The sequence below is a fragment of the Sminthopsis crassicaudata genome, chromosome 2 (genome assembly GCF_048593235.1).
Source record: "Sminthopsis crassicaudata isolate SCR6 chromosome 2, ASM4859323v1, whole genome shotgun sequence".
NCBI lineage: Eukaryota > Metazoa > Chordata > Mammalia > Dasyuromorphia > Dasyuridae > Sminthopsis > Sminthopsis crassicaudata.
Window position 1 is genome coordinate 528,095,425 of NC_133618.1, and position 15,133 is coordinate 528,110,557.

A 15,133-nucleotide genomic window follows, 5' to 3' on the forward strand; every position below is an offset into this window, starting at 1 on the left:
TGATCATTTAATTGTGTTAGTCTTGGGTATATGTACACAAAATGGATCAAAGTTAAAAAGAACCTACTGGCAGGAAAGGCAATTGGGCTAATAGAATAATAATATCTCACCTTTATATTGTGCTATTTTTTCTTCACATAAACCCCATAGGTTAAATACTATAGGGCAAGTATTCTCCCCATTTTATACAAGAGGAAACAAAATCAAGAAGGTGAAATAGTTTGCTTAAGTTCACATTTGTTATTTAGTGAAGGAATAAGAATTTTTAACTCAGGTCTTCTGACTCTGAACCCAGCACTTACAACAAAAAGTTTTGGCAGGTGAAAAGAGGAAAGGAAGAAACAAATCTAGAAGATACTGTCAGAGAGAAAAGGCAGAACTTGGTAAAAGACTGGATATAGGAAATGAAGGAAAAGGAAAAGGATGAGGCAGTGTTAAGTAAGGTTTCTAGAGTGGTAAACTGGAACAGCATCATGCTGATATTCCACTTCATAAATTGAGTGGTTGGAAAAGACCAGTTTTGAGGTTTAAAAAAAAAAAAAAACTATTTTGAACATTCTGAGTTTTAAATGATACTATAACATTCAAAGTAGATGAATTCTCTTGGCATTTAAGTCAGGCTACCTGGAGAAATCCATCCATATAGAAGTGATGTTTGAAGTCATGAGAATAAACATGACTGAGGACATGAACAGAAAGAAAAATAACAGAAAACTGCACAATATCTTTAATGGGTTCAGAGTTGTATGAAGGAATGAGAAGAGAAAAAGGGGAGATAAAGAAGAAAAGGAATGAGATTAGTAGGGGAATAATTAAAGGAAAAAAAAAAAAAAAAACCCAGGGGAAGCAAATGGAATAACATTCTGTGAATGGAGGAAAATTCTTATCTAAACAAAAGATAAAATTGGTTACAGAAGATAAAATTTCAATTACATAAAAATTGAAAAGCATTTCCAAGAGCAAAGTTAATGCAGCTCAAATTATGAGGAAAACAGTTAATCAGGAAAAAAATCGTTGTAACAAATTTCTCTAATAGATAGTTGACATCTAAGAAATGTAAGGCATTAATACAAACATGTAAGAATAAGAGCCATTTCCCAAGAGGTAAGTGCTCAAAGCATATGAACAGTTTTCAAATGAAGAGATGAAATTTATTAAAGAATGGAACAACATAATGACTACAATAATTAAAGGAAAACAAACTTTGAAAGATTACCCAAATAACTAATGATATGACCAATTATGACTTCATGGAGCACTTTATCTACATCTTGGTAAAGAAGTGATGAGCTGAAGGGTCGGAAAGAGACAAATTTTCAGACATCCCCAATTAATTATTCTTTCTTTATACTTTTTGTTTAAAAGGAGAGCTTCTGAGGACGTGACTTTGGGAGTTAAAATGTAGTGATAGTGAAACATGGCAAAAAAAAAAAAAGAATGAAAAAAAAAAGAACATTATTAAAATACTGAAAAAAATGCACAAAAGCAAACAAAAAATTTCAGAAGGGGACATACATATAGGACAATTGCTGTATTAAATTCAATAAACATTTTACTTAAGTTCAGTTTTATCTACAATATTCCTTGTTCTTCTTTGTATACTTAAGTGTTCAAATTTTTAAATGACTAAGTTCACAATAAAAAATATTTTTAAAAAACTGTCAGAGAAGCCCAAAAAAAAAAAAAAAAAGAATTTCAGGAAGCAAGTAATCAACACATATGTTACAGAAGAGTCCAGCCACTAGTTTTTATTAGAATTAAATCACTAGTAATCTTTAAGAAACCAGTTTCAAACAACATAAATTAAAATATCATTAAATGAAATCCAAATTTTGAGAAACAAAAATGAATAAAAGTCCCAGAGAACATACCTTCCTTATCTTAGCAGAAAAGGAGGGTACATTAGAGCAAAATATTATATGTGTGTATGTGTGTGTGTGTGTGTGTGTGTGTGTGTAGTCAGTCATGATCACCATATGAAGTATTTTGCTTAAAAATATATTTAACTATTTTTCTTTGTAACAAAAAGGAAGCAGAGGGAGAAAAAGAGAGGTGTTTTTTAAAATATATTTATTGATGCTCTTTTTTTTGGTATATCACTATCTCTTCCCAATGATGCTTCCAATCTTCCATAGAATCCTCCCTTGTAAATAATCACAGTATAACAAAACAAATCAATGAATTGATTATTTCTGAAAATGTATGCCTCATTCTAAACCTACAATCTACAACTACCTGTCTTCTCAGAGGCAAGAGGAATATGTCACATAGTAGAGCAGATAGGATAATAGTACCAGAAATTATAATAATGAACAAAAATCACTAATAAAGCTTTTTTTTAAAGAGTGGTATTTTCAATAGAGTAATAAGAATAGAACCTGGCTAGTGAATAAGGCAGAAACTAGAAAGAGCAAGGAGTATAGTTACAGAAAGTCTGACATCAATATACATTTAGAAAAAAGGCTAGATGATGGCCAGAAAAACACTGGTTTCTTAAAGGTTAGATGATGGCTAGCAAAAAGTTTTGGATCTTCTAGCAAGTCAGAAGACAGAACTATGGCAAGGGAAAGACAGGAATTACTAGTGAAGGAAAGAAAAAATTTGGAAACAAGTTCTCTAAAGAGATCAATGAACAAATCCAAAGATCAGGGGAAAAGATTATCTTTAGAGAAAATTAGGCATTCTCTTTTGTGGCTGAAGGAAAGGAAAATTGGTTAAATGTATGAAACGGATGATTTGTGAACAATTAGTAATGGAGCTCACAAAGATGATCTTAATTTTCATACAGTAGTAAAGTCATCTAAAGTCATCCACTAAGAATTAAAAACTTTTCTACCAATACAAATGCTTCTATCCATGTTTGTCCTCCAATCCATTTATACTCCTCCTTCTACTCTACTAAATCAAAGTCCATCTAAGAATTGTCTGTCTTCTAATATGAACATTCCCATACATATTGTGCAGCTACTGTTGCTAATCTTTTTTATGTTCCATTTTTCATCATCTGAATCAAATATTTTCATTTCAAAGACCTATGCTACTCCCCCCCCACACCTTATCTATATTAACTCTTATCCTTGCTCACCATCAACATTTATTGCTGTAACACCAACGTCCACCAGTGAACGTCAAGGACCCTTGACTGAAAAATGTACTGTGACAAATGTAGAAACTTACAAATACGATTATTATGCTGCTCTCAGAACTATTCACCTATTTATCTGGTAATACATGTTAAGAGTTATAAAACTCATATTTTTGATCCTCTAATAAAGCTAAGATATTCGTAAATGTTTATCTATACAAAAATTTTCATAGTGTATTTATTATTTGCAATAGTTGAAAAACAACAAACAACACCTATCAATTGGGGAATGGCAACACAAATTGTGATCAATGTATTATTGTTTCATGAAATGACAAATAAAAGTAAATTTATAGAAAGATTTATATAAAATGATATAAGAGCAAGGCAAATCCTATCAGAACAATGACTATGGCAAAGGAAAAAAAAAAGCAAAAGTCATGTACATACACAATGATCAATTCAGAAGGGAGTACAGAACAAGTAAAACGAAATCTTTACTTCTTTGTTGGAGTTTGGGCTTCCTTCCCCTTTTATTGAACCATATGTAGTTTGGACTGTAATTGTACCTCATTTCAATGAATCACAAACCACAACTCCAGTGGAACAATAAATGAAAAATGATAGCTGAATTACCCTTGAAAGAAGGGTGACAGACTCAAAGAACAGAATGAAACCTATATTTTCAATCACAGTCAATATATTTATTTGGCTTGATTGTGTACTTGTTAAAAGGACTTTATTTTTTTTTTCCTTTTTTCTGGGATGGGGTATTTAAGGAAAGGTGGGGTAACAACAGTATTATTTGATGTGGGGAGGGACAAAGGGAAGAAGGAGAAAGGGAAAAAAAGGGAGGAAAAAAGAGGGAAGGAAGAAGGAAGGGAGAGAGGGAGGAAGGGAGGGAGGAAGGAAGGGAGGAAGGGAGGAAGAGAGGGAGGAAGGGAGGAAGGGAGGAAGGGAGGAAGGGAGGAAGGGAGGAAGGGAGGAAGGGAGGAAAGGAGGAAGGGAAGGAGGGAAGGAGGGAGGGAGGGAGGAAGGGAGGAAGGGAGGAAGGAAGGAAGGAAAGAAGGGAGGGAGGGAGGAAGGGAGGAAGGGAGGAAGGAAAGAAGGGAGGAAGGAAGGAAGGAAGGAAGGAAGGGAGGAAGGGCTGAATATAATATAGAGTCATTACTTCATGTAAAATCTTCATCTGTTCTGCTTTAGATATAGTTTTCTATATCTACTGCCAGTTTAGTGGTCACCACAACTTCCAAGAATTTTCCATTTCTGAATTATTATCATTTATTTATAAATAAGCATTCATAAAATGCAAACTACATGCCAGACATTTTTATTGGGTACTGTGGAAAACACTTGCAACTAGAGGGATCAGGAAAGGATTCACATCCAAATGGTAGCACTACAGCCAACACAGAATGAAAGAACTAGGAGATTAAAGTAAGGAGAGAGGACATTTCAAGTATACAATAGTCTGGGCAAAGGCAAGGAAGGAGTCAGGAGATGGGAGTGTTATGTTTAAGGAAAAACAAGAGGGGCTGGCTTAACTGGATTATGAAGTATATGAAGAGGGGTAACATATATAAGACTGGGGATAGGTCAGAATCATATTGCAAAGGGCTTTGAATGCCAAAGAGTAGAGAAATTTATATTTTATTCTAATGGCAACAGAGAAGCCCTGAAGTTTATGAAGCATGGCAGTCATGTGGCCAGACCTGTGCTTTAGAAAAATAACTCTGGCAGCTGTGCAGATGGTAGACTGGAGTGGAGAGAGATGTGGCACCTAGAGGCCAATTAATAGGAGACTATTTCAACAACTAAGGTGAGAGGTCATTAAGGTCTGAACTAGAGTGCTAGTCATGTGGAAGGAAAAAAAAAAAAAAAAAAAAAAAAGGACAGACGTGGGAAATGTTGGAAGTAACAGAAGTGGCAAAATTTAGGAAAAGATTTGATATGTGGAAGGGGGGAAAGTGAGGAATCAAAACTGAGCCCATTCTTGATGTGTAGCGGTATCCTGAACAGAAAGAGAAAATTTCAAAGCAGGGGTTAGTTAGGGACAGAGGGACAGAGAATCAATCTCTGTAACATTTAGTTTGAATTATCCTGGAATATCTTGATATCTGTGGAATAATTTAAAACGTACAATTAGTAGTGATATGGGCTTGTATCTCAGGAAAGAGGATAGGGCTGAATATACAAATCTTAGCATAATATGCAAAGAGATCATAAGTGAATTCATAGGACTTTTATTATGTGAATTAATAAGAAAGTATATTATAATAATAATAATAATAATAAAGAAAATAGAACAGAAGCTTAGGTACATCCACATTTAGAAAGCACTATAGGGATAAAAAGTCAACAAAGAAGACTGACAAAGAACAATCAAAAAAGTTGAAGAAGAACCAGAAAAAAGAAACTTAATAAAAAAACCAAAGAGGAGAGAATATGCAGGAGAGAGTCATCAGCACTGTCAAATGCTGTAGAGCAGTCAAAAAGGATGAAAACTGGAAAAAAAGACCATTACATCTAGCCAATAAGATATGATATAACTTTGCAGATAGCAGTTTCAACTAAGTGATGAGATTGGAAAACAAAGTGTAAAGGGTTTAAAAGAGAGAAATAGGAGAGAAAAAATGCAATGAATATAGAAAGTGTTTTCTTAGAAAATTTGGCTGTGAAAAAAAGGAGAGATACAAGACAATACCTTGAGAAGATGATAAGGTCAAATGATGATTGAGATTTATTTTTAGTATCAAATAATGCTTTACTGCAAAATAGTAAAAATTCACTTATGTAGTTTATGTAGGCTATTAATAAAAAGTCAATGCTGCTATTATGTAAAGCATCCTGTTGCATGTAAGGAATATAAAAAAGATATTATCTCTGCTCAAGAAACCAACAAAGCATGCACATAACTTCTTTGAACCTCAGTTTCCTCATCTATAAATATGGAGATAATTAATACTTGAACTATCTAACACATTATTATGGGGAAAAAACTACAGAGATATGCTTTAACAAATGCTTATTGATTCATTAGTTGAAAAGTGGGTTATACTGTTTCAAAGTCCGATTCTTTTTGTACAGCAAAATAACTGTTTGGACATGTATACATATATTGTATTTAACTTATACTTTAACATAGTTAAAATGTATTGGTCAACCTGCCATCTTGGGGAAGGGGTGGGGAGAAGGAGGGGAAAAGTTGAAATAAAAGGTTCTGCAATTGTCAATGCTGGAAATTACCTATGCATAAAATTTTTGTAAAAGTTAATTAGCTAATTAATAAAAAAGAAAATAATAAATAAATAAATTTAATTTAAAAAAAAAGAAAAGTGGATTATTATACAGACAAGCAATAAAGGATGGCAGCACATTATATACCAGATGAACCCATCCTTTCTTGTGACTTTTCCACTTTTGTGCTTCTAAATGCAGATGTCATCCCTCTAATACTAACATACTACACCTCCTTCTCTTTGCACGTATACTTTCTGCAATGACCAACTCAAGTCTCACTTCCTCTGAAAATTCTTCCCTGAGAGTAACATGGAGAACAAATTAATGATAAGAGCACATGGATAACCTGAATTCAAATCCTAGCTCCAATATTTATTTTGTCACCAAGGAAAAATAAATTAGCCTCTCTATGCCTCAGAATCTATTTTTAAATGAGTGCAATAATAAATATATGCATTGCCTACACCACAAGGTTATTGTAAGGAAAAGACTTTAAATCTTAAAGTGTTATGAGTGTAAGGTATTACTATAAGGCAATGGATGCTTACAGGAATTCAGAGAAAGGAATTATCACTAAGATAACAAAGTTGGGCTCTGAAGAAAGGAGGGTCAATAAGCAATATGCAAAGAAAAGAAAGCTGGAAATTAGTAGCACAGGAATAATATTTACGGCAGAGGTTTCAAAGATTGCAAAGCATAAAAAAGTGGAGTGGTAGCCACAAACCAAGGTCAGATACACAAAATGGGGTCAGTGGAAGCTCTACTAAAAAAAAGAGAAACCAGCAGGCAATTTGAGAGACCATTACTATTAAAAGAGGTCCCCTTTTACTTTCCTCTTTGAGCCCTTGTGCCCACATACTCATCACTTCTCTATTTTACCCATTGTTTGGTACATCTGTTTCAAGATATGAATGGAAATAAGAGAATGGTAGTGGGGAAACTATTGGCCTTCATTGAAACGAACATTACTTTCCAATTTAACAACTTTAAAGTACTATAAACATTACCTTATCTTTATATTTTCTAAGTCTAAAAATCAAAACAATGGTACAAGTATCACAAATTAAAATATACAAGTTACTCTACCAAGAAAAGACATGAATTTTGAGTTTATTAATGTTCTTAGTATGAAAGCCTGTAAGTAATTGTCTTTTAAATGTAATCAACTCCTGATTACTATAAGTCTTCACTTTTCATTATCAACATTATTCTTCATTTCATAGTCTTTCCTAAGGCAATGTGACTGTTCTTTCATCAATTCATTAGGCCCCAATACTGCAGCCTCTTGGTTGAATAAATGGTTGTACCTCTTTTACACTGAGATCCTCCAACAGGGAGAAGATAACTACTCAGAAATTAAAAACAGATTTCTTCGAAAGGGACATAGGTCAGGGATTGGGGGAAAGAGGGAAATAAAGGACTGTGATTAGCAAGATCGTTCCCAAATTTATAAATTCATTGAGATTTCCTGCAAGGTGGTCATGTAACCCTCATGAAGGTTTCCACAATAAATAATTTACCATACTTGCATTAGAGGAGACAAATCTCTTTGTGACAATCCAAATAAATACTCTAATAATATAATATATATATGTTATTTTACACAGAAAATTTAAATAACAAAAACAAACTTTCCTTTAATTTCCTTTTTCTTCTCTTCCAAATTTTCTATTTCAAATTTAAAGAGTACCTATGACACCTTTTTTTTTAACCAACACATGATTCTCCTACTTAATACCTTGAGAAATTGCTACTAGATAGATACCTAATGTTACATTAAGATGTCTTAATAATCTATCCCTTGCGAAGGCTCTGCTAGTTGGCTAGCAAGAGTTAAATTCATAATAACTACATTAATCTGTTCTCACAGTATGCTATATTACTGTTGCTGCTATTAAATTTATTTATTGACAAAATCAAGCAAGTTTAGAGCAAGAAGAGATCTTGGATGTCATCTAATCTAACTCTCATTTTATACATAAAGGAAGTAAAGACTATATCTTTCTTATATTTGCAACAATTTCCTTCAGCTCCTTGATAAGATAGGAAAGGGTATTATGGTTTATTAGGTTAATATAAAAATGTACTGACATTCTTCAAACATATATCATCTGAGATTACCTTGTGTCACCTACTTATTGGTCTTATAAGAAGAGTTCATTTTTACACCAATGGCAGGTGTATTTTATGATGCTCATTCAATTTATTGCAATTATTTGCATTGGGGAAATTCTAAGAAATAGTATTTCTCTTGTGTAAAAATTTTACATGAATCTTCATTCACAAAGAATGACTCAGGTTATTTTTAATAGAGTACATACAATAACAATTAAGGAATAAATTAGTTAATATTCAAATACTTAAGTAATAAGAAAAAAAAATTAACCAAATTCCCTCTAATCTAGTATTTTTTCTAGCTTCTCTTATCAAATCTATTAATAGGGGTACAAGTTTACTTTTAAATATAAAATGTATCCCTAACCTAACTTGAAAAAAAATCCATCAAAAGGAGGACTTTAAATTAATTAAATACCCTCCTTCTGGAGAGGGCAGTTTTATTCAAAATAGAGAAGATGAGTTCTACCTCCTTCATTTCCATTTTGACAGGAATAATCAAGTCACTACTCATGTATTCCAAGACAAGTAAGGGGATTCCTTAAGGTGAAACATTTAACTGACTGATGCTCTAAACAACACCAAAGGTCAATGTTAATGGAAAAAAATACTGACTCAAGGGCTGGAGGTCCTAGGTTCCAGTTCTGCTTCTGACACGCATTACTAGTATAACTTTGAGCAACTCTCTGGCCCTTAAATCTCTGAAGGTTCCTTTCAATTATCAGTTTTTGATTCTATGAGCTGTGACCTTGCCATTTAACTGTAGGGTTCTAAAACTCGCTGCTCATAGTAATCCACAGCTACTAACCTGCCATAACAGAGAAGGAAATAAAACAAAGCTATTTGATTTGGGTTAAAATTGGAATGCATACTGTCATTAAGTAAAATCAAAATTCAAAATATACAAAAGTCAACAGAAGAGTTCTCATTTCACCTTTACTTCTAAAGACAAATAAGTTCAACAAGTCTTAATCTTAGTCCTGTTCCGTCCCTCTCCTCTCAATCTCGTTCAAAAAATGGAGGTAATGGAGACCTATCTTCCAAGACTATTTTAAGCACGTTTGCAAGTGACTTAAATTCACATTAAAGTATCTTAAAAAGATGAAAACCTAATTAATACAGCTGTTGTGTAAATATTAAAAGCCATATTTTTACTATAATAAATTGGATTATTTTATAAAATGATCCTTATTAGTTAAAATTTTATATGTAACAGTTTATTTGCAAATATACATTCTTATTCCAAGTAGGAATATTATTGCTATCTAAGCAGACAAGATCCTTTCATAACCCGAGGATACCTAATTATAATAGGAGGACCAAAAAAAAAAAAAAAAAAAAAAAAAGCATTGGGTTTAGGACCCTTGGGTTTGAACCTGATCTCTGCTTCTTATATACAAGTGTAACTTCAAATAAATCAAACATTTAACCTCAGCAGGATTCAGGAGTTCTTAATCTTTTTTGTATCTAGTGAAACATTTGAATAATTTCTCAGAATGTTTTTGAATGCATAAAATAAAACATATAAGATTAAAAAGGAATTATGCTGAACTCCAGTTGTTAAAAATGTTTAGAAAACAAGATCATGAACTGCAGGTTAAGAACTCCTGGCCTAAAAAAAAAATCATGTCTGAGGCCTTTCATTTCCAGTTCAAAAGCCTATGACCTTCTTAAATCAAAACTAGCTCCTCCTACTTTTCCCCTTCTATTTGACCCCAGAAGCCTTCCACCACAAGGAACTTAGAGAGGTCATCCAACCCTATCTCTCATTCCAGGCAATAAACTTCTATATGATACACCTATTATTGTTGAAGTAGAACTGCTTAGAAAAACATAATGAACTTATAAAATGTTGGCTTTTGTAAATTTCTTTAAATTGCTATCCAAATCTTAATACAAATTGAGTAACTATGTTTTTCCTTTATTAGGAAATTAAAGGGAAAGAGTTGGCAATAGGTAAGTTTGCTAAGTACCTAGCAACATGGAGGTGAAGTAAAAGTTGCAGAAATTTGAAACAGTTCAGAAGACAAACTCCAGTTGAATCCTCACTTAGGAAAGAGGCTAAGACTCCTCCATAGCCACTCCAACTACAGAAAATTTTAGATAAACCTGTAACTGCAGCATTTAAAAAAATTTATCCTTAGAACAATATTTAGAAAGATATCTGCTTATGAAGATCATTTAGAGGAGAGCCCTTAGAAAGTATATAGAAAATGACAAAGGAGGAAGGCATTAGTACTTGAATTATGGAGATATACAAATTGATTATACAAACTTATTTTGTTATGATGTTTTGAACAAGTTTGAATGCTTAAGAATTATCAAAAACAAAAAGAATCTTGGCTGCTACTAATTTTATTTTCTACATTGTTGTACATGATATGCTCTATTTTAAAGCTAAGACTCAGGCAGACTCAGTTCTACAATTCCTGCCTCAGACACTTGCTAGCTCTGTGATCCTGGGCAAGTCAACTTAATTTTTCTCAGCATCAGTTTTCTCAATCTGTAAAATGAAGGTGATTATAGTGGCTACATCTCAGGACTGAGAGGATCAAATGAGATAACCTATAAAGCGCTCAGTAAACTTTAAAGCATTCTATAAATGTTAGTTAAATTTAATCTTTCATTTCTTTCAGAGACAGAGTCATATAATTAAGGCTGAAGAAACCTTTAGTAATTATTTACTAAGACCCTAATTTTATAGTTAAAGATAAAGCAGTAAAATGACTTGTCTAGGGTCATAGAGGCAGTAAACAGTAAAACCTAGTTTTCTGATTCTAAATCCCATACTTTTATTTGCTATTATTTAGTTATAATGCATTTTAACTTAATAAACAGACTAAATTAACTATGAGTTGAGACAATGAATAACTCATTGTCCAACTAGAGGCCTATATCACATACTATATTTACATGTATATAGAAGGACAAGTTCAGACTTGTTTATGATCTAAGAGGCTGCTTTGAAGTAAAATTTAAAATTAACAGTATTAACTAACTAAAATCTAAGAACTAAATCGTTCATCTTTCAAAAAATTATCTGGGATTAAAAATTACCATTTTAAGAAATATTGTGGTCTTAAAAACGTCCAGTGAGAGAGCTGTAAATTTGCTGACCAAAAGGTATTTTTTAAATTAAGTTACATATTATACCTATACATTGATACTATTTCTTAGGGGGAGCCAGGGACAAGGAACTTCCTCTTTTTAACATAAATATCTTCTCTTATAGAACCAATGGAAATATAATCCTTAGGGAAAAACAGGCAGTCAATATTAAATGTAACCATTACTACTATTTAGTCTATAATTAATTAATATGAAAAGTAAAGTAATCTACAACTATACATATAATATGAAAAAGGAAGTAATTTTGCAAATAGGTTTTTTAAGACACAAAATTATGTGTTAATATGATTAAGAAATAGATAAAATTAAGTATATTAAGTATAAGATGTTTATTTCCTAAGTTTTCAGTACAGATGCTAAGAACTGATCTGTACTGCCTGTAGGTAAGAGAAATTTCACACATGTTAAAGTCAAAAGAGTTAAGTTATAAAGGTCATATGAATATGAAGCATCAAGAGAGAAGGGTTAATAACTCATATTAAAAAAGTAACACCACTATTCAAATAATTTTCATTGCTCTTAAAAATTCCATGTTGATTATTTTAATGATTATTTAATAGAAAAAGTGAAGATTCATTTATTGTACTCTCTTCCTAACTAAAAAGTATACATAATTTCACTTTTTAAAATACTCTATCTTAAAGGATCTTAGTAGCCATTTTGTCAACTTGGACATGATACCTCATCTAAATGTAATGAAAACATGGAAGCTTAATTCAATTGGATGGTGACTTCAGGGAAGCTAACTTATGCTATGCTGATAGAAGAAACATTAATTTTGTTAAAATCTTAACAGTAAAAACCATAAAGGCTAAGTATCTTCTTCAGCTATCTATTTGTGAATCCTACATTCTGAAAGTGTAAAGAAAAAAAAAAAAAAAATCTGTTTCTCTGACCCATTCCAGGTGAGTTGCAATATGACATCATGTGCAGATCCAAAAAAAATTTGGCATTAATTTACATTTCAATTTTTAAAAAATTTGTACTGCAAACAAAATACTAAACTGCCAACTACAGTATAATGTGAAACTATTAATTGACCTATTTCATATTATCAAGACAACCTGGATACATGTACCCTTCAGGAAAATAATGCAAATTACTACATAACAAATGTCAATTCTACTCTTCAAACTTAAGAACATGAAATTTCATTACCATTTTACAACAAATTTTATGCAAAGACCTAACTCTCTTCAGAAAAGTCTTTATAAAAGTTTCAAAATAAAATCTGAGGCTTTTTGGATAGTAAAATGATGGATCTGAAAAGATTTCTATCTTGATCTCAAGGATTTATTTAACAAAAACATCAGAATTCTATTTTTTTATGTTCTTAAAAAAGGGGACTCAAACAAAATTCTAAAGAATATTTTTCTGCTTTCCTTAAAAAGTGCTACATCAAAAAAAAAAAAAAAAAAAAAACCATAATGTGCAACCTCCACACGAATTCATTAAGACCAATGTCTAATCTCTCTGAAATAGGGATTTGCAACCAAAAGAGAGATTTTGGTATTATAGTAAGCACGCCTTATTTACACTTAAAAAGAAATAGGTTACCTACCTCAGCCATTCTACTTTATAATGAAAAGACCAACCTCAAAGAAAAGCTCATCTTAATACTAAATTATCGGACGTCATACACTAACCAAAAAATAACAACAAAAGGACATTGGATTTGACTTGATCTTGGTTTTGTATAGTAAAAGAAATACTAGTAAGCCTTTACTGGAAAGCAGGTTTCCATTCTCAAAAAAAAAAAAAAAAAAAAAAAAAAAAATCCCAGTCTGTCAGAATACACACAAATTAAAATGTCATGCTTTGGAGTAGTATTTTTTTTTTTTTTCAAAGGAAATGCAGAGAAATAATTCCTCTAGGAAGGCTTGGAATAAACAAGACAAAAACATCTAGAAGGAGTAGCTAAGTCAAGAGAGACAGACCCATACACAATCAGGTTTTACGCTGCATATTAATATTCTTACGCACAATGGTCTGTTTGGCGAAAATTCACAATACACTTCTTCCCCTCTCGCTGTGTGACTGCAAAAAGCAGTAAACACGCTTCCTACCCCCCCACACACATGCTAGCATCATGCAATCCACTTATTTTCTATCCTTGCGTTCCTCATACAACGTGAATATCACATAACTCGTTAATCTGCAGTCACAATGGGGGGTGAGGGGAGTTGTTTAGAGAGGCGAGCCAGGTTTACATGTTTCACGAGCACACGCCTCCAAAGGTCCTATAAATGTGCACCAGACTCAGGAAACCCACATGCAACGAATGCATCAGCAGCTCCTCCGCTCGCTCGCTCTGTCCCCTCCCCTCCAGCCCTTTGCAGCAGAAATGTGCCCGGACTTCTCCAGCCCTGCCATGGAGGATCCGCTTACCAGATGGAGTTCTTGATCTTGTGCTGCAGCGCGCGGGCCTCCGTCCCCGGCAGCCCGGGCACCAGGGCTGGCAGGGCCACCCCCGGGCTCGGAGAGCTGGGGGGCAGCTGCTGATGGGCATCGGGCTGCGGTGGTGGTGGTTGTTGTTGTTCCTCTGCCATAGCTGCTGGAGGGGTGGGAGGGAGGATGGGGGCGGGGGAAAGGGGAGGGGGAGAGAAGGGGAGGGGAAGGAGGAAGAGGAGGAGGGAGAAGGAGGAGGAGGAGGAAGAGGAAGGAAGGAAGCTGGATAAACTAGGCCTTTACCCCAGGGCTCGAGTGAATCGCTTTCTCCTGCTGCCCGGGGAACATCACCGGGGAGACCCAGAGGCTCCTCGCGGTGGGGGAGCCTCAGCGGGGTAGGGGCATCCCGGCTGCCTCAGCCCGCCGCCGCCGCCGCCGCCTCCCTTCAGGGGCCGGCCGGGGAGGGGGCGCTCGACGACGACGACGACTGGGGGAGGAGGGGGAGGGCAGAGGGGGTTGGGGCGGAGAAGAGAGCTCCCCAAGCCCGGGAAGAACGGCTCCGCGGGGACTTGGCCGCCTCGCTTTCCTTTGCCCTCACGTCTCCGGACTGCCCGGTTGCTGCAGCCCCTGGGTCGGCTGGGCGCCACTCTCCGCCCGCCCGCCTCCTTTTCTGACTAGCTCCCTGCCCTCCTGCCTCCAGCCTCCAGCCTCCAGCCTCCAGCCTCCTGCCTCCTGCCTCCTGCCTCCTGCCTCCTGCCTCCTGCCTCCTGCCCGCCGCTGCTGCTGCTGCCGCCGCCGCCGCCGCCGCGGCCGCCGCTGCCCTGCCAGCCCCGGAGGCAGCCCGAGTGCGCGCAGCCGCACTGCGGCCCGCCCGGCGCAGACAGCAAAACACCTACCGCTCAGACGGCGGCCACGGCGGGAGGGGAGGGGAGGAGTGCGCGCGTGTGTGCGTGTGTGTGTATGTGTGTGTGTGTGTGGTGTGTGTGTGTGAGCGCGCGTGCATCTGTGTGCATGGGCATGTGCCCCAGGGGGGGGGGGCTTGGCCAGGAGGGAGGCCTGGTCAAAGAGGGAGGGACGGGGGGGGGGAGGGGGGGGACGGTGGGCCAAGAGAGAGACTGAGGGCAGAACAGGTGGAGGAGGCGCAGGGGAAAGCCAGCACCCAAACTACATCAAAGA

General features: G+C 35.5%; 1 protein-coding gene across 3 annotated transcripts in view; it reads right to left on the bottom strand.

Annotated features, from left to right (window-relative positions):
• The window catches only part of RFX7 (regulatory factor X7), a 182,691-nt gene extending 168,062 nt beyond the window's left edge, over positions 1–14,629 (bottom strand). For 2 of the 3 annotated variants that reach the window (XM_074294596.1, XM_074294597.1), the window contains exon 1: positions 13,958–14,629. In XM_074294596.1, the coding sequence (XP_074150697.1) occupies positions 13,958–14,118 (161 nt within the window). In that variant the 5' untranslated portion in view covers positions 14,119–14,629. The remainder of the gene's footprint in view (positions 1–13,957) is intronic. The other variant, XM_074294598.1, reaches the window with a different exon arrangement.
• Between the last annotated feature and the right edge of the window lie 504 nt (positions 14,630–15,133).